Here is a 24,332-nt window from a genome sequence, read left to right on the forward strand (position 1 = left end):
TTTCTTATGGCATCTGATCACATTTGTTGAAATCTGTGTATTTGTCTATTACTGGTGTGTGGTGTCTACCTACCCCACCCCCACCTCCACCCCCAGGGTTACTCTTTGTAGCCCTTGATGTCCTGGAACTTGCTCTGTAGACCAGGCTAGCCTCATACACTGAAATCTGCCTGCCTCTGTCTCCCAAATGCTGTGATTAAAGGTGTGTGCCACCACCTGGTTATTACTGGTGTTTTAGTTTTGATGTTTAAGTTGTCTGCCAGGATCTTTTGCTGTTATTTTACCTTTTCCTCCTTGTAATTAGCATTTTGTGTAAGTATTCTGATTCTATGTAACTGGTTCTGTCCTCATTCCAATTTTTACTCCCTCCCTTTAGTGTCCTAGCTTTTTATCTTAATTATTTTTATAATGATTGCAAGAGTTCTAATTCTCTCATCATGTGCACATTTATATAAGATTTTATTGTAAGGAAGCTTAGTTTGTATTAAGATATGGATATTTTGTTCCTCTAAAGTTGTACAATCACCAGTGTATAGTTGTGTGCATATTAGAAGGTAGGACCTGTGGGAGATGGATGAGTAGTGCTGTTATGAGAGGCCTGAGCAGCCTTGCTTGTCCCTTTGCCCTTCAGCCATGAGAGGAGCCACACAGTCTGCTGCTGCTTTTTTGGTTACAACAGAATTGTTCCTAATTTACTTAGTCTAAGATAATAAAAAGGCTGGGGTGTAACCTTGAAGTTTTCCACTTAGCCTCTTTGTTCACAGAAATAACGACTCTGGGCCTTAATCATATATGAATAAATGATTCATGATATATGATATTCATATTCATATTCATTCATCATATTCATTCATATGATATATGAATAAATGATTCATATATAAGCTATAAGCTTCGGCTTGTTCCTGACTAGGTTGTTTGTAACTTAGTTAACCCATTTATTCCATGTTACGTCTTCCATACAGCTAGTTACCTCTCAGGTTAATGCAGCTGTCTCCTCCAAAGTTTGGAATGAATTTCCCTCTCACCTGACTCTTCCAGAATCCTTTCTCTCTTCTCTGGATGTCCCACTTTCTAACCCTGACTCAGCTCATTGGCCATAGCCTTTTTTTTTTGGACAGGTAATTCTTCCACACAGAAAACAAGAGAGTCTCTCTACATTTTTCCTTTTTAGTGCAATAAAAGGTTCCTTGTCTTACATAATAAATTATATACCATAAGAATGATTATGAAAACCATCAGGTAAGAATTAGATTCATAATGTCCAGTCCATTTGTATTTGGCAACTTTGAAGAAAGTACTCTACTGCCTATCCTATCTTGTTGAGTTTAGTGTTCTGTACTTCAATCATTTCCTATCAAAACTTGTATTTAAAAACCTAAGAATATTGTCTTAGACCTTAAAACATTTTCTCAAATCATAAAGAGTTTAAGCTTAATTGTGAGACTGTAACCATCTAGTCTTCAACCCCATCAGAGACCTGAAGAGTAATTATCACCTGAGTGTGCAGGAAGTGCAGGCAAGCAGCTTTTAAAACTAGAGAAATGATAGAGATAGCTGGTGGCCTGGACATAACTGAACAATTCTGAGTTGCTGGAGTACCATCTTCAGTTTCTGGCTCAGACTGTCTGACAGACCTTTTTCTGTGAAGCAGGACTTTTGCCTACCTTGTCCTGGCAAAGCTTGGCAGTTGACTTCCCTGCATTCCATTTGTCTATCCAGTTGGACAGCATATTGTCAGCCATTGAAGCAAGGGCAGTTTCTTGCTCAGTGGCCAACTTATCACAATTGAAGCAAACTCCATATGGAGTTTCTTTGATGCTCATCATCTTTGAAGAAAAATGGGGGATGCTGCCAGGAGCAGACCTATCTCTTTGTCAAAAAAGCCTTTTGTTTACTAAAACATCCTTAAATGCCATTTTCTGTGGATATCTGAGGTTTTGGAAGACCATCTGTCTATCCATAGGATATATGAATTGTTTGTTTCTAGCTATTATCTGTTCAACTTTGAAAACATCTTATTGTAATTACCTAGACTTGTATCTAACTTGACAATGAGTTTGATTGTCTGATTACTAATTTGCATTTCTTATCCTGAATAGTTGTAATAGATTTCAAAAGGACTAGAACTTAATATTGCATAGGTACAATACATTAAACAATAGTTGAAATATGTATACATAGTATGGTATAACAAAATATAATTCTAAATCTGTATCAGTATACAAAGTCCATACTAATGTAAACAAGTGTAACCTTAATTTCATATCAGTATACAAAGATCTATACCAATGTAAGATTTCTGGCTAGTAGTAGCTCTATAGTTTTCAGAGTAGATTCAATGATCTACCCTTTATTCCTATAATTTCCCCTTTCCTTCCTATCACTAGATAGGAGAGAAGGAAGGCTAGAGATCTCCCTTGTTGTGTTTCTTCCCTGTCCAAGACCATAACAACTTGTAACCAGCCCCTTAAACAACAACAAACATCCATCATTGAATGATCCAAAACCATCCACCTCTGCCTTTGGGAATGGGGTCGTCACTCTCTTGAAATTTCTTTCTGCTGCCTGGGGGTGTCATTTTCTTTTTGAGCCCCTCCCTCCAAATTTGGGATATTGGTCAGTCTAAAGAAAGTTAGCTGTAACATTAGTTTTCCAGTTTCTGCATGCTGAGAAAGTTCAGGGCTTAATTGAGGTCCTTGCTGGAACAATATGTGATGCTGGACGATCTACCTAGCTGTTTGGTGAAGCAGCTAATGAGGTAGTCTGAGATTGGATGTAGCAGGATGCTGGGATAAATATGTCTCAGTATCTCAGCATCCTTCTAGCGTCCTCAAGGTGAATCTTTTTTTTTTTTAAAGATTTATTTATTTATTTATTATATGTAAGTACACTGTGGCTGTCTTCAGACACTCCAGAAGAGGGCGCCAGATCTCGTTACGGATGGTTGTGAGCCACCATGTGGTTGCTGGGATTTGAACTCTGGACCTTCGAAAGAGCAGTCGGGTGCTCTTAGCCACTGAGCCATCTCACCAGCCCAAGGTGAATCTTTTTATGGCTGCTTTTTTGGTTATTTTTCTCTGAACGTATAAACTTTTTACAGGTAGTTCACATTTCTGTATTGACATATGTAAGGAATGTATAGTGTACACAATTTAGCAAAAGGAGATTTTCAGCACTTGTTTGAGAAAGTAAGGCATCCGTCTTTCTTTATAAGTTAGTTTGGATTGTATAACCAAACTGTAATATATATTTCTATCTTTGCAATTTGAAAGGATGACATGATAAGTCTTGAGGATTCTGTAGCCACCAAGATTTATTGGCTATGAATAGCTGAAGTTCTGACTGAAGACATTTAAATGTCTCAGTCAATCTCAGAGCTGTTCCCATGGAGAGAGATCAGCAAATCATGTTTGTTTGTGTGTGTGTGTGTGTGTGTGTGTGTGTACACACATCTGTGCATGTGTGTGTATGTGTGTGAGGGCGCGTTCATTCATTCTTTCATGCTTAGGCCATAAGCTTTGGCTTGTTCCCTGACTAGCTCATAACTTATATAACCTGCTTAAAATATTTTATGTTTTCTACATGGTTAATTACCTCTCTTCAGGTTTATGTGACCGTCTCCTCCAGAGTTCAGGATGAATTTCCCTCTTGCCTGACTCTTTTCCAGACCTCCCACCCCCCTTTCCCTCTTGGATCTCCCACCTCCTATTTCTCGCCTCAGCTCATTGGCCATAGGCATTTTTAATTGACAGGTGATGCTTCGGTATAGTTCACAAGAGATTCTCCTTACCCTGGGGTGGTCTGGTGAGTAACAGTGAGGACCTGAGTCCAAATCCCCAGCAGTCTTCCCTGTAAAACCTAGCACTGGTTTTGTGTGTGTGTGTGTGTGTGTGTGTGTATACACACAAAAAGTATGAAAATGGCTGGGGTTCTCTAACTAGCCAGCCTAGAGGATGATGCTGAAAGTGATGTAAGAGGACAACTGAAGTCCTGTGGTATTCACACTTGTGCATAAGCGTGCATAGACCATGTACCCAAACAGGACAATCTAGGGAAGTGGATTCCTAGTGTTCTTCAGTTACTTGGGATCTGAAACTACTGGCTTTGGTGCTCAGATTGTCCCAGTTTTGGTCGGTGACAGCCCTAGTGTTGGTTTCTGTGTCCTATACACCTGCTGCTATAGATGTCTTGCTGTTCCTAAGTCATTTCCTTGGACACTGCTAGAACATAGATACCCATACAAATGCATGTCCATTAAAAACATCTGTATGTATTATATGAGGTTGTAGCACTCAGGCCTGTAACATAGGGTTCATTCTAGTTGCCCCCCACCCCCCTTCTTCACTTTCTTAAAACCTGTCTTCCAGTTGTCCTCATTTACTTATTTACTACCTAGTGGGCTTTTTGTTTGTTTGTTTTGACTTGTCTTGGTTACTTTCTTGTGGCCTGGGCACCAGCTGTTGTACAGCTGCCCCAGGGTATTGGCCCTTATCCCTGTGTATAACATTTGTGGGTGCCTATGGTAGATATCTTAAGAATGAAAGCAGTATGAGACTCCATATGTATGGTATCCGTGCATCTAAGTAATCTGTTTTTCTTTCCTTTGAAGTTTGTGTTTAGTAACAATTCTCAGGAAATATTGGGAGAACTAGAGATTCTGGGTTTATAAAAATTTCAAGCCGGGCGTGGTGGCGCACGCCTTTGATCCCAGCCCTCGGGAGGCAGAGGCAGGCGGATTTCTGAGTTCGAGGCCAGCCTGGGCTACAGAGTGAGTTCCAGGACAGCCACGACTACACAGAGAAACCCTGTCTCGAAAAACCAAAAAAAAAAAAAAAAAAAAAAAAAAATTTCACTCTATAAATTATAGTCATGTGCAACAATGATATGAATATTATAGCATTTTGATGACTGTTAGAGGCTGTTTTTTTATAACAATTCTCAGCATTTCCAATAAATGATAGATAATTTCTGTACTTTTATTATACTATATATTAGTGTTATTCTGGTTTTTCTGAGATTATAAACTAAATTTGAAGGAAACTAAGAATTTGAAGGAAAGCAATATCTGGCATTATTTGGATAATCTCATAGATAAATAGCCTTATTGCTAGCTTTTGTTGTTGATTTATTATCATCATCATCATTATTATACAGTGTTTTGCTTGCTTCAAACACGTAATGATTCTGCCTTAGCCTCCATAGTGCTACAGTTATAGATGTATGCCACCTCATCCAGTAACTTTACTTAACTTTTTTCTTTTTAAAGATTTATGTATTTGTGGGTCAGTTTTTTGGTTATAAGTATGTACGTGCACCTTGTACAAAGCAGTGTCATACAAGTCAGAAAAGGACATCAGATTCCTCGGCACCAGAGTTACTGGTGGTTGTGAGCTGCCTGGTAGTTGCTGGCAATCTACCTTGAGCTTTTTGGAAGAGAAGTAGCAGTATAAAAGAAGAATAAGTAAGTAGAAATGGTAGGGGTAAAAGTGTAGAAAGACACATTTTCTGCTGTATTGGTATTTCACTTTAGGTGAGAAATATCAGCCAGGCATGCACCTCTAAACACAGCTTCTGAGGAGGCTGAGGAAAGAGATGACCTGAGCCGGGAATTGGTGACCAGGCTGGACAACAGAGATAAAGTGGGCTTGTTTGTTTGTTTTGTTTTTGGTATATATGGGGACATTTTGAGACAGGGTTTCTTTGTGTAGCCCTGGCTGTCCTGGGACTTGCTCAGTAGATCATGCAGGCTTGGAACTCACAGGGATAAAGAGATCCACCTGCCTCTGTCTCTGGACCACTGGAATTAAAGGTGTGCATCACCACTACCCAGCAAGATCCAGTCTTAAAAGCACAGAGAAGAACAACAAAACCACTCACAGTTTTGGCTAATAAATCCCCTTCAGTAATCATGAACAGTAAGTCAGAGCATAGCAGCCGTCCTCAAAATAAGGTTCAAACCGTGTAATTTGCTCTTCACTGACTCAAAAGTGCTTCCTAAGAGTCTAGAATAACACAGCAAATTGAGTTTTTGGTGAAGAAGGGACAGTGGGAATGGAATTAGTCTTCTGAGTAAAGACGGTTGCCACAGGAATCTTTAAACAACTATTTCAGGAGTTAAATCTAATGCTGTGGCAAAGAAATTCTCTAGAGAACATGAAGGTTATGTTTTTGATTATTGCTGTTGGAGCCCAGGTCACAAGGAAGTTAACCAAGATGGGTCAAAAACCTATGTAGCAAATAAATGAGTACAATTTGGCAGTCAAGTTTTGTACTGACAAGAAAGTGAAAATGGGGGAAGGCTAGAATGAAACCTCTGTTCCAGGCTTGAGTGGTACAGACTCACTTAATACAGACAGACAGATACAGATTTTTAAAATGGGCATGCATTTGCATGGGTATCTATGTTCTAGCAGTGTCCAGTGAAAGGTCTTAGAAACAGCAAGATATCTGTAGCAGTAGGAATGTATGCCACCTATATTCTTAATCTTTGTTTCTTTTAGACTTGTGTGAAGGACAGGGAAAAATAATTACTCTACTGGGTTAATGGGAGACTTGGATGATTGAGTGTATACAGACATAAATCAGTCTTTATAAACAAGGTCATTCTGCTTGTTGTGAAATGTCTAAGCCTTGTACATGAACTGTTTCCATAGTCAAAATTCTGTTTGGTTGTTTTATAAATTATCTCATTATGCAATGCATGAACCATTTATTGGACCTTTTGGACCTTTCTGGTATGTAAACCAAAGTATTGGTAGCTGATAGAGGGAGAAAAGGTGGGAGGCTTTAGAAGTAAATAAGATGTGATTTCTGCCCTTAAGAATATTAAAATTGTAGAATGGATATACTCCTTAATAGTTGTTTTTAACTCATTAGTTTCAAACCCACTAATAGTGGTTAAAGTTTCTTAATTTTATACACGCTTTATGTAAACTTATTTGAATATATGTGTGAAATAGTTGTAGCCAGTGTACAGCAGTTACAAAATACCTTTAGAACTCTCACATGTTCAAAGCAGCAAGATCTCTGATTGGGTATCAGAGACTTAGCTTGCTAGTTTCTAGTGTTGATAGCATCCTTTTTGTTTGTTTATTTGTTTTTTGAGACAGAATCTCACTATGTAGCTCTGGCTGTCCTTGAACTCATCACATAGACCTGATTAGCTTCAAACTCACAGAGATCTGCCTGCTTTTGCCTCTTGGGTGCTGGAATTAAAGGCCATGCCTGGTTAGCAACCATTTTTATTTAATAGGAAAAGGAAGAGGCTAGAATTTGGTGTCTACCTGTTTTTTTGTAGTTTTTTTTTTTGTTTTTTTTTTTTTTGTTTTTTGTTTTTTAATTTTTTTCACTTAAGAGACTGAAATGGGCTCAAGAACATCTTTAGAGATGGTCCTTGTTTACCTTGCTAGCTCACTAGCTCACCAGGTCAGCATGCCTTTCCACCATGTCTCCTGCTTTACATTATTGCTACCATTTCATTTGTCTGAAGCTGCCTGTCTTTTTTTTTTTTTAAAGTGAATATACAATTTTATTTAACATTCAAACTTCATTAAGACATGTGCAATATGGCAATTTTACTGGGGGTTAACCCTACCTAGGATGATTGCTTGCTGAGGCTTAGCAACAGGGTCCAGTTCACACTTAGCACTAATTAAATACTTTATTGAATAAATACAATACCAACAAAATGCATTCAAATTTTCTCTAAAAAAAGAAATCACTTTAAAGGCCTTTCTAGTCAGGCTAATGACAAACACAATAAAGGCAGATATGCTAGTTTAACATAATTGGCTGATTTTATACAGCACTTATATCTTTTAGTCCACAAGTATATTATTAAATGATAGAGAACATCTAATACAACCATTTCTACATAACTAGTAAATGAATTTCTAAGAAAAAAAGATTTTACAGACCCCATCTTTATACCCACCCCCAACAGTCTAACTCTAAAGAGGATAAAGCCAATGCCTTTCCTCACAAGAGCTCAGGACTAAAGTCGCTTTGCTATCAGAATCTGTATTTGTGATCCGTTATGAGCATTGAGACAAGATTCAAATATTCTCAAAGAAGCACAATGCACGTTGTGATCGCCTATTCAGCAACAGCGAGCACTGCATTCAAAACTATCTCATCCCAGGAATTAAATTAGGTCAGCCACATTCATGGGCATTTCCTCCACTGTAGTATTGTAGAAAGTCTCAATGTCACGAAGAATCCTCTTGTCTTCTTCAGTAACAAAGTTTATAGCCACACCTTTCCTCCCAAATCGACCCCCTCTGCCAATTTCGCTCTTTATTCAAACAGTGTGCTGTTTCGCTTATGATTCCACGTCCTAAATTACGTCAACGCCGTTTCTGAGTGCCATCTCGTCATCAACTGCCGCTATCGACTCCTGTGAATATAGTTTTCACGATTGGTAGGTAGATCGTAGTTTATAACCAAGGACACTTGTTGCACGTCAATCCCACGAGCCAACAAGTCAGTAGTGATCAGAACACGGCTTGACCCTGATCGGAATTCCCTCATGATGACATCTCTTTCCTTCTGGTCCATGTCACCATGCTGCAAATGCAACAACTCAAATCAAGAATCTCTATTCAAGCATACATTTAATTTCAATCATGTTTGAGACCAAGCGTCCCTGGCTGCTACAGGCAGATGGCAGACAGGTATAGTTAAGAAACAATTACTCTGAGCAGGGGGAACGACAACACAGCACTGAGCAGCTATATTGTAGTTAAATCCTGCTTGAAGCTGCCTGTCTTTGTCAGTGTTCTTCCTATTATCCTGGCTGGCTGCTGCTTCCTTAACATGCTCATGCTTTTTGTTCAGGATCTAACTCTTTACCCTGGCTTATGCCCTTTCACAGTTCATTAGATGTCATTTCAATATTCTTTCTAGTCTTTTTAAATTTATTTTTAAAATTTTAATTTAATTTTATGTGTATGAGTATGTATCAGTATACCACTTTATATGCCTGGTGCCAGAGTTGGCCAGAAGAGGGCAGCCAAACCCCAGGAACTGAGTTACAGATGAATGTGAACCACCACGTAGATGTTGAGAATCAAATCTAGGTCTTTCTGGAAGAACAGCCAGTACCTTAACCTCTGAGCCATCTCTCCAGTCCTTTCCTTGACATGTAAACTGTTAGTGTTAGAGTCAATCCAATTCTGTAGTTCTGTGCAGTTGTACTACTGACATTAGTTGAAAATGAGACATTACTATATATGTATGCTATATATACATGTATGTTAAGTGCTATGTTACTTGTCTCCTGTGTTAGTTCTAGTTGTATAAGCTAAAAATAGATATCCCTACCTCAGCCTCCTGAGTGCTGAGATTAAAGGCGCATACCACCAGGCCCAGCCTCTTTTTTTGTTTTTTTGGTTTTTTTTTTTGTTTGTTTGTTTTGTTTTTTTTTTGTTTTTGTTTTGTTTTTTTTTGTTTGTTTTGTTTTCGAGACTGGGTTTCTCTATGTAGCTCTGGCTGTCCTGGAGCTCACTTTGTAGACCAGGCTGGCCTCGAACTCTGAAATCCACCTGCCTCTGCCTCCCGAGTGCTAGGATTAAAGGCGTGCGCCACGCCCAGCTCATTGTTTTTTTGAGTTAAGGTCTCACTGTATATAGCTATGGCTGTCCTGGAACTCCCTATATAGACCAGGCTAGTTTCAAACTCAGAGATCCTCCTGCTTCTTTCTGAGTGCTGGGGTTACAAGGGTCCATGCACTTAGCATGTCTTGTTGATTTTACATCTTGTACATCCTGGTCTCGCATCTTCTACTATACTGTATGTAGTTGGTAAATGTTTGTTTTTGAGCATGTAGCTTCCTTTTTCTTTTTTTAAAAAAAGAATTGTTTATTCATTTTATGTATATGAGTACACAGTAGCTGTCTTCAGACACACCAGAAGAGGGCATCGGATCCCATTGCAGATGGTTGTAAACCACCATGTGGTTGCTGGGAATTGAACTTAGGACCTTTGGAAGAGCAGTGAGAGCTCCTAACCACTGAGCCATCTCTCTAGCCCCACTTCTGTTTTCTTAATGCTGTCTTACACTGAACAGTTTTCATAATTAAACCTGTTAGTTTTTTTTGTGATGGCTTTGCATCTAGAACCTTATCACCCAATAGATTCAGGATTGCAGATATTTTTCTCCTATAAGTCTTATGGAGTCCTTTTGTACATGAAATCTGTAACCCAACTCAAATTATTTTTGTATAAGGTGCTAAGTTTGTCTAGAGTTATGTTTTGGCATATAGATTCTCTTAACACCATTTCCTGAAAAGACCATTCTTCCTTCATTGAATTTTATTTCCTCATTTGTCAAGAGTATGTTAGCCTTGAGCCTTTAAAAGTATCTGTATTTAGATATGGTCCCATAATTCATAAATCACGTATTTCAAACATAATTTGGTGTATTGGTATTTTCCCAAGGCTGGTCAATCATAATCATTATCGATTTTATTAAAAAGTATATTTCTCCTTCCCCTACCTCCGACTACTGACAATACTTATTGATTTGGCTGCATGTTAAAGAAGCATTTCATCCTCTGTACTCTGACATAGCCAAGCTAGAAAACAGTTTGGTATTTTGTTACAAAGCTAGGCATAATGTTTATATTTAATTTAAATCTTTTTTTTTTTTTTAAATGCCATTTTCATGAAGGTGATAATATCCTGTTATTCCTAAAGACATTGGGTATATTTAATGCACATGTACATATTGGGGGTGTACCTGGTGTGGAAACCAGAGTTTGTTTGACTTTGAGTGTCTTCCTCAGTCATGTTGCGCAGTTTCTTTAGTTACTACATTGTTGAGTTTAATTCTTTCATGGTATTGGTTTTCTTGGAATATTTGGTGATTTAGGGGTTGTCTTAGCTGGAGTTTTATTGCTGTGAAGCGATACCATGACCAATGCCACTCTTAGGAAGGCAAACATTTCATTGGTGCTGGCTTACAGTTTGAGAGGTTTAGTCCATTATCATCATAGTGGGAAGCTTGGCAGCATGCAGGCAGACATGGTGCTAGAGGAGCCAAGAATTCTAGTCTTGATCCTAAGGCAGTCAGTAGGAGACTATCTTCTGCATTGGGCAGAGCCTGAGTATAGGAGTCCTCAAAGCCCACCTACACAGTGTCATACTTCCTCTAACAAGGCTAATAGTGCCACCCCCTATGGCCACGCATTCAAACACGATGATTCTTTAGCAGCCAAACCTATTCAAACCAACACAGTAATTTTGATGTTTTGTGTTCTTTTTCATGACTACAGTCTTTTATAGGAGCTTTCCAGTGGTAGCAGTAAGAGACTGAACATAGATACCTCTGTGTGTGTGTGTGTGTGTATGTGTACCAATGGATACTTGCGTCATTGCTAGGGTACCCTTACCTGATAGGCAGGTGGTAATCTCCCACACTCTGCTCTGAGTTGTAGCTTGATGATCTGTTCCTGTTGTTGCTTGCTTTATTCTCAGTAAAAGGCCAGCAGAGGAGGAGTTCAGTTGCGTAGAGAGTGTTTGTTTCCTATGTAATCTGATGAAAAGTCCCACAGAGCTTCTCTCTGTAGTTCACATTTCTAATTTGGAACACAGCAGAATCATTCTTCATAGTGACCTCTGTATCAAGCTCTGTTACTGTAGATCCTCTGTGAGTGCACGCGTTGGTAGGTGCATATATATGCATGTGGAGACTAGACTTTGAGAATAGTAATCACATATTATTCTTTGAGGCAGGTTCTTACTGAATTTGAAGCACATTGAGATGAACTTCAGGGATATTCTCTTGTCTCTTAAGCCAAAGCTTGTGAGGAGGTTTTAATTACTATTAGTCTTCACCATTACTATTCTGTCTAGGAGTTCTCAGCCTGAAGCTAAGTAGAACTATTTACCAAGTTATTCATGGAGTTTTATTTTAATTTTTTAAAATAAATCTCTGGTGTTAGACTTAGACCAGCAGGAGGGGGTTTATAGGAATGCCAATTTTGTACTTAGAACAAGAGCAGAGAAAACTACTAGGAGAGTACCTCCCTCAGGGTTCAGGAGGAAGGCAGACCTTGTTATTGCTACTGTATACCTAAGGGAGCTAAGACAGTAATGCTAAGAAAGTTCAAGACAATAGACTACTATTTAGATCTGGTTTTTCCTTTAAAAGTGAGGTCAGAGTAAATCATTTCATTTTCAAGAAGTGAGACTGTTAATATAAATTTATAATGGTTAATTGGCTTCTGATTTTCAAGAAACTGGAACATTCTTCAGTGTCAAAATACACAGGCATCTTATTCCCTGTGTGTACCTGGTTGCTCCTGGTTTGATTTCCCTGTAAGTATCTTCCCCTTAACTCTCCTATCTTCAGCCTTAAGATTTCCCAGTCCAATTTAGAAAATACTTTGTTAATTGTTCAGCAGCAAATGTTAAAGTGAAAGGTTATGATAGCAAAAGTATCTTGTGGGGAACAACATTGGTTCCCCCTTTGAGACCTAATACATTTTTTATGATTTTAAGATAAAGAAAATGGTGTTGAAACTTAAAAACAGCAAATAACAAGGCGTAAGTGTGCATCTCTCAGATGAAATTTTTTAGAGAAACTGCACTGCCTTGCTCTACAAGTTGTTTCAGGAAAAACAATCCTGAATGTTCTGTATGTTTATTTAGAAAGTAATAGCCTCAGGGAAATACTGTGAACTATTAATATAATACCCCTTATTAGTACTTGTGATGATAAGGGTCTAAATTCTCGGTAGGTATGGTGCTGTGTTGGGAACTAAAAAGAGGGATTTTGAGTCAAAGACTAGCTATTCTCTTAGGATATTAGATTTTTGAAGAGTATAACTTGTTTGTGGGGAAAAGCACTTTTTTATTTTATAATTCAAAATTTACACGTGTTCTGTGGCATAGCTGTCATAAGAATGTTTCACATACACATCGAATGCTATTGCAGCATTGCTAGCAGAAGCAGATAATGGGAAACCCTAGATTAGTAGATAGCTGATGAAGTTGTTCGTGGTCTGTTCATTGAAGCTTGAGAAGGAATCCCTTCCCTTAACACACAGGACCTGCCTGGACTTTGGAAGTGTGAATTACACGGAAATTGGAAACAGGAGAGAGTGTTACCTGGGCAATGGCACACACCTTTAATCTCTGTACTCAGGAGGCATAGGCAGGTAGGTCTCTGAGTTCAAGGCCAGCCTGGAGTGAGTCCCAGGAGAGTCAGGGCTACAAAGAGAAATCCTGTCTTGAAAAGCAACAACAAAAACAACAAAAACAGAGAGAGAGAGACAGAGAGAGACAGAGACAGATACAGATACAGACAGACTTACCAATGTCTTATTTCTAAATTAAAAAAAAAAAAAAAAACGATAGGAGTCTGAGAGAGCTATTTTTATAATTGATCAACATATAGATTAGGGAGAATCTTTTGTAAAATGTAGTGGTGAAGTATATTTTTCACGATGAATTTTGATGAGAAGGCCCAGGGGTGTAGCTCAGTGGTCCAACACTTGCCTCAGCTTTGTTGGAAGCCCTGAGAAAAACAATGAGAGGCAAAAAGGAATAAATGATAAAAGAATTGACTTTTAGAGCTGCTTGGATTTGGAGAGTTTATTTTCTTTATTTTACATTTCAAATGCTACTCCTTTCCTGGTTTCCCCTCGGAAAACCCCCTATCTCATACTCCCACCCCGCTTCCCCTGCTCACCAACCCACCCACTCCTGTTTCCCTGTCCTGGCATTTCCCTACATGGGGTCACTGAGCCTTCTCAGGACTAAGGGCCTCTACTCCCATTGATGTCCAACAAGGCCATCCTCTGCTACATATGCAACTGGAGCCATGGGTCCCTCCATGTGTACTCTTTGGTTGGTGGTTTAGTCCCTGGGAGCTCTGGGGTTACTGGTTGGTTCATATTGTTGTTCTTCCTATGGGTTGCAAAACTCCTTCACCTCCTTCGGTCCTTTTTCTAGCTTCTCCATTGGGGACTCCATGCTCAATCCAATGGTTGGCTGTGAGCATCCACTTCAGTATTTGTCAGGCACTGGTAGAGCCTCTCAGGAGATAGCTATATCAGGCTCCTGTCAGCAAGCACTTGCTGGCATCCACAATAGTGTCTGGGTTTGGTGACTGTATATGGGATGGATCCCCAGGTGGGACAGTCTCTGATGGTCTTTCCTTCAGTTTCTGCTCCACACTTTGTCTCTGTATCTCCTCCCATGGGTGTCTTGTTCCCCCTTCTAAGAAGGACCATACTGTGGTCTTCCTTCTTCTTGAGCTTCATTTGGTCTTTATCTTGGGTATTCTGAGCTTCTGGGCTAACACCCACTTATCGGTTAGTGTATATCATGTGTGTTCTTTGGTGATTGGGTTACCTCACTCAGGATGATATTTTCTAGTTTCATCCATTTGCCTAAGAATTTCATGAATTCATTGTTTTTAATAGCTGAGCAGTAATTTGTATAAATGTACCACATTTTCTGTGTCCTTTCCTCTATTGAGAGACATCTGGGTTCTTTCCAATGTCTGGCTATTATAAATAAGGATGCTATGAACATAGTGGAGCATGTGTTCTTATTACATATTGGAGCATCTTCTGGGCATATAATATGCCCAGGAGTGGCATAGCTGGGTCCTCTGGTAGTACTATGTCCAGTTTTCTGAGGAACCGCCAGACTGATTTCCAGAGTGGTTGTATCAGCTTGCAATTCCACCAGCAGTGGAGGAGTGGAGAGGTGTTTTTTTTGTTGTTGTTGTTATTCAAGACAGGGTTTCCCTGTGTGTAGCCCTGGCTGTCCTGGAACTCACTTTGTAGACCAGCCTGGCTTTGAACTCAGAGATCCACCTGCTTCTGCCTCCCAAGTGCTAGGATAAAGGTGTGCACCACCATTGTCCGGTTAGAGAATTTGGTGTTTAATATATTTAAGTGAAGAAAAATGTGAATGCTTCAGTGTGTTGTGCAGCTTGACCGTCTCCAGCATTTTACCTTTGGAGTTATTCTGAGAGCATTGGGAGGTCATTGAGTGGTTCCCAGAGGAGGAGTGAGTATCTACTTACTAATGTTGTAAAAGCCATCCCTTAGCTGTTAAGTAAAGACATAGGAGGAAGATGGGAAGATGTGTTCAGAGTTGAGAAATATCAATTTAATTTTAGCTAAACACACAAGAAGAGACAACATTTAAATGAGAGTGTCAGTAGAATAATACCACCCCTTGAGTTGGTATTTGGGCTGATTGGTAGACTTTTAGCAAACTTCAGGATCCTTGGTGGTTGTCAGGTACTGGTAGGGTCAAAAGCACAGCCGTACCTTGGGGAAAGGGAAGGGATGTGGAGTTTAAATGTCAAAGAAAGGGTTGAGGATTGAAAAGCCATGGAACCTATAATGCCACACCGCAGTGTGCTCTCTCTCTCTCTTTTTTTTTTTTTTTAAAGATTTATTTATTTATTACATGTAAGTACACTGTAACTGTCTTCAGACACTCCAGAAGAGGGCGCCAGATCTCATTACAGATGGTTGTGAGCCACCATGTGGTTTCTGGGATTTGAACTCAGGACGAGCAGTCAGTGCTCTTAACCGCTGAGCCATCTCTCCAGCCCCGCAGTGTGCTCTCTTAAGGCTTCTGTTTTCATCTTCCTGTCTTAAAGTGGCTGAATGTTTTTTGTTTGTTTGTTTGTTTGTTTTCTTTTGAGACAAGATTTCTCTCTGCAATCTTGGCTATTCTGGAACTCACTATGTATACCAGCCTAACCTTGAACTCTCAGAGATCTACCTGCCTCTGCTTCCTGAGAGCTAAAGCTGTGTACCACTACACTCAGCTTTTAATCTTTCAAAACTGTTTCTTTTTTTTTTTTTTTAAAGATTTATTTATTTATTTATTTATTTATTTATTTATTTATTTATTTATTTAATGTAAGTACACTGTAGCTGTCTTCAGACGCACCAGAAGAGGGCATCAGATCTCATTATGGGTGGTTGTGAGCCACCATGTGGTTGCTGGGATTTGAACTTCGGACCTTCAGAAGAGCAGTTGGGTGCTCTTACCTACTGAGCCATCTCACCAGCCCTCAAAACTGTTTCTAAACCTATTTTTAGTTAGGTCAACACACACACACACACATACACACACACACACACACACACACACACACACACACACACACACACACACATATGCGCGCGCGCGCGCGAGCGCCATGCATGTGTACATTTGCACTTTCTTGCCTGTTCCTCTGTATCCACAAGTTTTATTGGGCCAGAATCCTGCAAAAATTATAAAGTGTGTTAGGATTATCACATATATATTTACCCTCATGACTTTTAAGCGTATATCTCGTTGACTCCCATAGTCTAAGTGTTATTACACTGTTTAGAGAGTGACAGCAAAAACACTGTGTATGTTTTGAAAAGATTTTTTTCTCCAAGTATTTTCAGTTTTTGTTTGATTGAGTCTACAAATGTGGACTCATGGGGACTGACTGTCTTATGTGTATGTTACATATACTACACATACACATATCTCTCTCTCTCTCTCTATCTCCATTCTAAAATTTGATCACATCAGTCATACTAACTATTATATTTACCCAGAATTCCTTCTGTGTTAAGATTGAGTGCAAATGCTTCCCATAGTTGGGGTAGAAAAACATTGAGCTACTTTTCCCCTTGCTCTTGTATTTTTGTATTTTATTGATATAAAAGTGTATCTGCATCTTATAAGCTAATACACTTCTGTGTATTAAAATGAAAAACAGGGTTGAAAAAAGGTAAAATTACTAATATTATAATTTTTTGTTTTCATAGATACAGTCTGGTTTGTTTTCGTTGATTATAGTTCCAGAGTGGTTGGTTTATTGTGGAGAGCTGGATTAGTTACAACTTAAAGGTTGTTTTTTTTTTTCCCTCCTGAGTTAAATTAGAGAATGTAGAGGAAGTTTGTCTATATTTTAGGTAGATAACATAGTAATTACAGTAACGACTTTACTGCTAGGATTAATGTAGCTAGTATAGTTTAGGTTTGGGTATTGAAAGTGAATTCCTATTAATATTTAGATATTTAAGATGACTTATTCAGTAAATAAGTATAGATTCCATTGATAGTATGTGTTTAAATAATCAAGTATTTCCTTCCCCTCTTTTTTTTACTCACAGTGGTAGTCGCTCTTCTAAAACTTTTAAACCAAAGAAGAACATACCAGAGGGGTCTCACCAGTATGAACTCTTAAAGCATGCAGAAGCCACACTGGGCAGTGGCAACCTGCGGATGGCTGTCATGCTTCCTGAGGGAGAGGATCTGAACGAGTGGGTTGCAGTTAACAGTAAGTCACCCTTGTGTTTCTGGCAGACTCTGAATTGGATCAGTGACCTTCTTAGGTGAATGTTGAGGTGTTGTCTATTCAAGATCTATTTAGCTTGATATCACAATGTAGTGATGTCAAAATAGTCTGATCTCACAGTATAGTGATGATGAAACAGCCTGATATCACAATGTAGTGATGTCACAATAGCCTGATATTACAATATAGTGACGATGCAATTCAGCTTTGGTTTTTATATAACTAAATTTCTGAATATGAAATTTTATGAAATGTCAATAGAACTATACTGTCACTTTTTGAATTATGTGATTATTATAATGTGATTATAGTTTTGGACCAAGATACTTTTGTTACTTAGAAATAAAATTTTTGTTTTTTCATTTTATTGGTGAGAGCCATCTTAACTATAAGGTGATTTTTGTGATGTCTCAAAGATGATGAGAATAAATTTCTAGTATATGTGTACATTATTACAGGGTCTCACTGTGTAGCCCTGGCTGGTTTAGAATCACTATGTTGATTTTGATGGTCTTCAATTTAGCAAGATTCATCTGCCTCCCAGTTGCTGGGATTAAATGGGTGTGCTAATATGCATTGCTCTGCTTTGCCCTTCCTGTCCTTCCTGTCCCCTCCTGTCCCCTCCTGTTCCTTGCTGTCCCCTCCTGTCCCCTCCTGTCTGCTGATCCTTGATCTTTTTCCTTTTGGCACTTGTTTGTGGTTTTGTACCTTTGAGAGCTCATTTATTAATTTATATAGCTATTTAAATTTTATACTTACTTGTGTATATGCATGCACACATCTATGTGCATGGGTACACATGCCACAGCAAATATGTGGAGGTCAGAGGACAGTTTTTTTCCCTCTACCATGTGGGTCCTAGAGATCTAATTTAGGTTGTCAGGCTTGGTGGAAAGTACTCTTGCCCACTGAGTTTTTGTATGCAAATACTGCAGTATTTGGCTAGCATGGATATACTGATTAAGAAATCTTAAGAATGGCTGTGTAGAACTCTGTATTGCGAACATAAGACATTGTCTTAAGTACAGAAGCAGATAATTACTTTCAGGCTCAGTTGCTGGGCCTGAGTGTCTGTTGTCTAGAATAGCACTGTCCTCTTCTGGCCTCCACATTGCACACACAGATATTTACAATGTGTTAGTTATTCTTGTTTTTTTTGTATTTTGAAGTAAGTTTTTAGCTGAGGTGGTGGTGGTGGTGGCGGAGGCTTTGGAATGGCAACCCATTATCATTTAAATTTGTGGTTTCATTATTACCAGTGTTTTTTCCGTAGAATTTTATGATTATCTTGAAACTTGTGATGGGGGCATTTTAAATTGTTACATTTCCTGTGTGTGTTGTTTTTTCTTACTTATATAATTCTTTGTATAATATATTTTATATATATATGCATATACATATATGTATATTTATATATACACACACCCATTTTTTATGTCTTCTTGCTCTCTAATACAAGCTCCTAATCAATTGAGACTTTGGTGTGAGCTTTCCTGATCACACCTGATTTTGTAGGAAAAATACCTGGGATTCTGCTTAAATAGAGCCAAAATTATTTTTTTACTATTTAAATTTACTTATGACAGACATTTGCTTTGCAGCTGTGGATTTTTTCAATCAAATCAATATGCTTTATGGAACCATCACAGACTTCTGTACAGAGGAGAGCTGTCCGGTGATGTCAGCTGGACCAAAGTAAGACTCGGCTAATGGCCAGTTCCTCTTATCACTGTTATCGGGCTCTTAGCTGAGAAGAAGGTGTCTAGGTATGCACTCTCTAGGCTCTGGCAGTTGCTTAGTGGCTTCCCTGTCACTGATCAGCTCACTCACTACCACTGTGCCTGCCTTCTTTCCTCCCTCCCTCCTTCCCTCCCTCCCTCCCTCCCTCCCTCCCTCCCTCCCTTCCTTCCTTCCCTTTCTGCCTTTCCTCTCCTTCCTTACTGTCTATTTTTCTCCATCCACCTGAACCAGCTTTCTGGAAGCTCCTTGCCAGTCACTCTGTTTCTTCTGCCTCAAATACCTTTCTTGGACATTTTCTTTCTCTTTTGTTTCTTCTTTTTATCTTATGTTAATATTTTAAAATGTCTTACCTTTGTTACAGGCCCCTGCTAAACATTTCTTTCCCTTTGGAGCTGCTTAGGAGTCTTCAGTATAAATGTGTTCTTTAAAAAGATTGTCAATTTGTGTGTTGGTTGGGTATGTGTAGGTGTGTGCAGGTGTGTGCGTGTTGAGTGCAAGTGCCCACCGTGGCCAGAGACATCTGATCTCCTGGAGCTGCTTGAAGTTGGAGCATATCTCGGGTCCTCTGGAAGAGTTTGGAATGCTGCAGACAGCTGACCTAGTGCTTTCACTTCTTATGATCACTGCGTTTTTCATTGTGTTGTGTTGACACTGTGTGTGTGCGTGTGTGCGAAGGATCAGGTCTGGGACTTCAGGTATGCACTACAATTCTTTATTCTTTTAAATCTGTCTTGGTGTAAAGATAGCACTACAATCTTCTCAGCAGTCAATAAATATTGGTTGGGCCAATTCCCTTTTGAAGTTGGCTTTTTACTATTGCTACTAATAAAGGCTGCTGCTATCTGTTTAGTGATATGTAAATACTTATTTTACTTCATGTTCTAACATTCACCAGAAAAATAATGACTCATCTATCTCGTGAGCATAAGGAGTTTAGTTAGCTGGTCAAAGAACTTGCAGCAGAGATGTGGGAGCTCAGGAAAGGCACGTTACTCTCTTAGAAGGAGGTAAGCCACACACTGGCCGTTCTCACTAGAAGAGCAGAGAGCTGTGTTTGGTCAGCCCTGCTTTCTTGCTCATAGAGAGGAGTTTTCCCACATTCCATTTCCCCACTTCCTTTAGAGCTCTTCTGTTAGAATTGTATCTGGTGAGTTTCTCCTCTCAAGGCACTTTTTATTTTGGAGAACTGTTCTTTATGGAACTTGTGTTGTTGCTTTTTGAGACAGTGTTTCTGTAAACTGATCAGTCCTGGATCTCCCCTCGTAGACCAGGTCGGCGTGCAACTCACAGAGATTTGCCTGCCTCTGCCTCCCAAGTGCTGGGATTAAAGATATGTTACCACCACTTCTGACCCTCTGTAGTTCTTTAATTGAATTGTCTTTTTTTTTTTTTATCTAACTTGTTTTTAAATTAATTAGATATCCCTTTGTCTAAATGTTCTGTTTCAGACACGATAATGTCTTAGTTTTATCACATTTCTGTTACTTGCTCCCCTCTCTGTCTTTTTCTTTAAAAAACAAACAAACAATTGTTTGAAGACTGCTTCTTCTCTCTGTGGCCCAGGTAGGCATTAGACTAGAATCCTCCTGAGTATGCCCCTTGTGTTCGGATTATGCTGTGCCAACTATTCTCAGCTCTTTGTTCAGGGCAATTCAGTCTGTCATGGTGGGGAAGGCATGGCGGATGGGTTGGCATGGAGCAGTGAGAGTTTCGAGTGAGACCTATTTAGAAGGAGAAACAGCTCCACTGTAACCTTCAAGGCCAGTCAGTCCCCAGTAGCATACCAGCACTGTTTGTAAAGGTTCTACACTCAAGCCTGCATGTGAGCCTGTGGTGTGGCTCAAACTCAAACCCTAACATGATCTTAATTATAAACAAAGAAAAAAATAACAATAGTAGGTTTAAGTGTTAAGAGGTGTAAGCAACATATAGTTGTTTCAGTTTTCAAAAAGTCTTAGGATACTGCATGTTGAGGTGACTTTTAAATCTTCAGGACAGTAAATATGAATTTCAGATTTACTGTGTTTGCAATTGGTTGTTATATGTGGAAGTGAATGAACACCTGAAAATCAGTAACAAGTTAACAAACATGATTGTAAAGAAAGAAAAACTTTCAAGTTTCTTAATGTAGAGAGAAAATATAGATGCCTTTTGTTTTCTTTTTAAAAGTTTATTTTTAAATGAGCGTTGGTGCTTTGCCTTCATGTATGTCTGTGGGGGTGTTGGTTCCTCTGGAACTGGAGTCATAGACAGTTGTGAGCTGCCATGTGTATGCTGACAATTGAACCCGAGTCCTCTGGAAGAACAGCCAGTGCTTTTAACTACTGAACCATCTCTTCAGCCTCCCTTCTTGTTTCTTAAAGGTTCTTTTATTTATTCATTATATGTATATGTGCGTACCATGTGCATATAAGAGCCTTCAGAGGCCAGAAGCTAGAGGCTATCAGATCTAGAGCTGGAGTTACTGGTAGCTTCACATTGCCATTTGGGTACTGGGAACCGAACCCAGGTCCTCTGTAAGAGCAGCAAGCATACTTAACTGTTAGTTGAGTCATCTCTCTAGCCCTAAGCTCAGGTTTCTTAAGTGAACAACAATAATACTTAAGTCCTACTCTCAATAATTGTTAAGTCTCTGCTCTGAAGAGTATCAAAGATGAAGAAATAGGCTTAAATTGCACCAAGTATTTAAATTTTATAGTAAGAGAAAATTCTTGACTGCTAAAGTGACTGACCATAGCAGGGTACGAGTAGGTGTTTGGCAGCATCTCCCTTTTGAAACTTTGTACTGTATTTGATGGTCACTCGTTGTGACCATCAAAGGTTAGAAAACAGTTGATTACAAAAGTGAAGCATCAGAAGAAATGATGGAAGCTAAAAATCTAAATAACAGTTCATTTTATACATTTCTATATTTTGGAGTTTCAGCTATGAACTTAGTTCATTAGGATTTTGTTGATACAAATGTATATTGTACAGTTTACAAGAAGAGTTTTATTATCTTAAAGTCAGGGTGCATGTGTGAGAGAGGGGAGGGGATGGGATGGGGTGGGGTGGGGGATGAGACATATAGGCAGGCAGAATGAGAGAATGAGAATTGTTAAAGAAAATGATTCGATGGTTTGGCCTGAAGTAATGTGTTTTATCTTTGTTATATGTGGACGTGAGTGAACACCTGAGAATCAGTGACAAGTTAATAAACATGATCGTGACGATTATAGGTAGATCTTTCAAGGATAAATTGTTCATTTTAGACAGGCAGTTCATATATATTTTTACTTATACATTTATGAGCATCTCTTCTGCTAACCTTGTTTTTCAGAGTAGGGGAAGCACACTTCATTTTAGTATTTCTTGTTCTTAACCTTGCATTTCTCATGTGATGGTTACATATTAAATGTTTATTAAATCAAAAGGTAATTTTAATATCAAAACATAAACATTTTTGAATTGCCAGTTTCTTTTAAGGGTATATTAAGGGTTCCTTAGTCAAACGTACTAACCTACTGCACCATTCTTATTTACATTAGTTTTGCTGTGAGTTTTCTGTCATTTTTTTATACTTGACCCCAAATTTAAAGCCCCCAAAGGAAAAAGAATTGTGCTGCATTTTATGTAAGGATGAAAAGCTTCAAGTTCAAAGATAGGCATCATAGGACAGAAGTTAGTTTTCCCACTTCAGCAATATATTATTCTACCCTGTATTAGAGAAAGCTCTTTAAGAAAATTCAGGGGCTGCTCATGGTGGCCTGTGCTGTAACCCCAGTGTTTGGGAGGCAGAGACTGGTGAATCTCAGAGTTTCAAGCCAGCCTGGTCTACATAGTGAGATAGGGAAAGAAAAAGAGAAAGAAAGGAAAAGATAGAAAACCAGACAGGTAAGGAAAACTCTTAAGTAGAAGATGAGTTTGATATGATCTCCTTAGGTTGGATTGTGGTAAATGTAAAACAAGCTACTTACTGTTAATTGGAAATTTGTACTTAACTGGAAGAACAGATTATTTAAAACATGTTAGTTGTATGCATTCAGAATACATATATGCATACCTCTCTTCTGATGTCATTTTTCTATTGTAGATATATACCTCTCTTCTGATGTCATTTTTCTATTGCAGATATGAATATCACTGGGCAGATGGAACAAACATAAAAAAGCCCATTAAGTGTTCTGCACCAAAGTATATTGATTACTTGATGACTTGGGTTCAGGACCAGCTGGATGATGAGACATTATTTCCATCAAAAATTGGTAAAAGTATTTTATGTGATTAAGATAAATCATGGTGTATTTAATTTGATGTTTCTACAGTTGTTCTTTCCCTTCCTGCCCTCCTCATTTGAGTGGTTTCTTGGGACTGCATTGATGAGGCCATTTCTAAGAAGCACAAGAGCTTGCTAGCCCAGTTAGGCATAAGTAAGCTGTCTTGTGTAAATTGATTTTTTTTTTCACCCTTGCACCTAGTGTTTTAACTGAAAGGCTAGACAATACAAAATAAGTGATCTCCTTCTTGACTTAATTTATTATTTGCTAAAATTTCTGTGATATTTCAGGTTAAAACATTACTGATATTAATTCTAATAAAAGATGGTCTTTTGAGTATGTGTTTGGGTATGTTTGAGTTCTTGCCCCCATCCCCCTGACACATTTTTTCTGTGTAGCCCTGATTGTCCTGGAAACTGCTCTGTAGACCAGGTTGACAGACTCCGAGATCTGACTGCCTCTGTCTTCTGAGTGCTGAGAGTAAAGGCGTGCACCATCATTACTCCTTCCTTCCTTTCCTTCCTTTCCTTCCCTCCCTTTCTTCTTCTTCTTCTTCTTCTTCTTCTTCTTCTTCTTCTTCTTCTTCTTCTTCTTCTTCTTCTTCTTCTTCTTCTTCTTCTCCTCCTCCTCCTCCTCCTCCTCCTCCTCCTCCTCCTCCTCCTCCTCCTCTTCTCTTTCTTTCTCTTTCTTTCTTTCAAGTTGTGGATTTTATTTTAAAAAATTATTTCTTTATTATATGTAAGTACATTGTAGCTGTCTTCAGACAGTCCAGAAGAGGGCATCAGATCTTGTTATGGATGGTTGTTGAGATTTGAACTCAGGTCCTTCGGAAGAGCAGTTGGTGCTCTTAACCACTGATCCATCTCTCCTGCCCTCTTTTTTTTTTTTTTTTTTAAAGAATTATAAACATCTAGTAGTTTTCCTTTTTAGTAGAAAGTTCCAGATGGAAGCTTACTACTGTTCTGGGAACCATAGCAGGCTACCACATCAATCAAAATATTTCTAACTTTATGCAT

The 24,332-nt window shown here is 38.8% G+C and overlaps 1 protein-coding gene and 1 non-coding gene across 2 annotated transcripts in view; one reads left to right on the top strand and one right to left on the bottom strand.

Annotated features, from left to right (window-relative positions):
* The window catches only part of Mob1b (MOB kinase activator 1B), a 42,896-nt gene that overhangs the window by 7,456 nt on the left and 11,108 nt on the right, over positions 1-24,332 (top strand). The window contains exons 2-4 of the mRNA XM_021162219.2: positions 17,136-17,302; positions 18,922-19,015; positions 23,171-23,304. Coding sequence (XP_021017878.1) covers positions 17,136-17,302; positions 18,922-19,015; positions 23,171-23,304 — 395 coding nt within the window. The remainder of the gene's footprint in view (positions 1-17,135; positions 17,303-18,921; positions 19,016-23,170; positions 23,305-24,332) is intronic.
* On the bottom strand, positions 8,628-8,756 carry LOC115031175 (small nucleolar RNA SNORA63). Its single transcript, XR_003836796.1, has one exon. It is a non-coding gene; the product is annotated as a small nucleolar RNA SNORA63 (small nucleolar RNA).

The sequence above is a fragment of the Mus caroli genome, unplaced genomic scaffold, assembly GCF_978045245.1.
Source record: "Mus caroli unplaced genomic scaffold, Mus_caroli_1 scaffold_4, whole genome shotgun sequence".
NCBI lineage: Eukaryota > Metazoa > Chordata > Mammalia > Rodentia > Muridae > Mus > Mus caroli.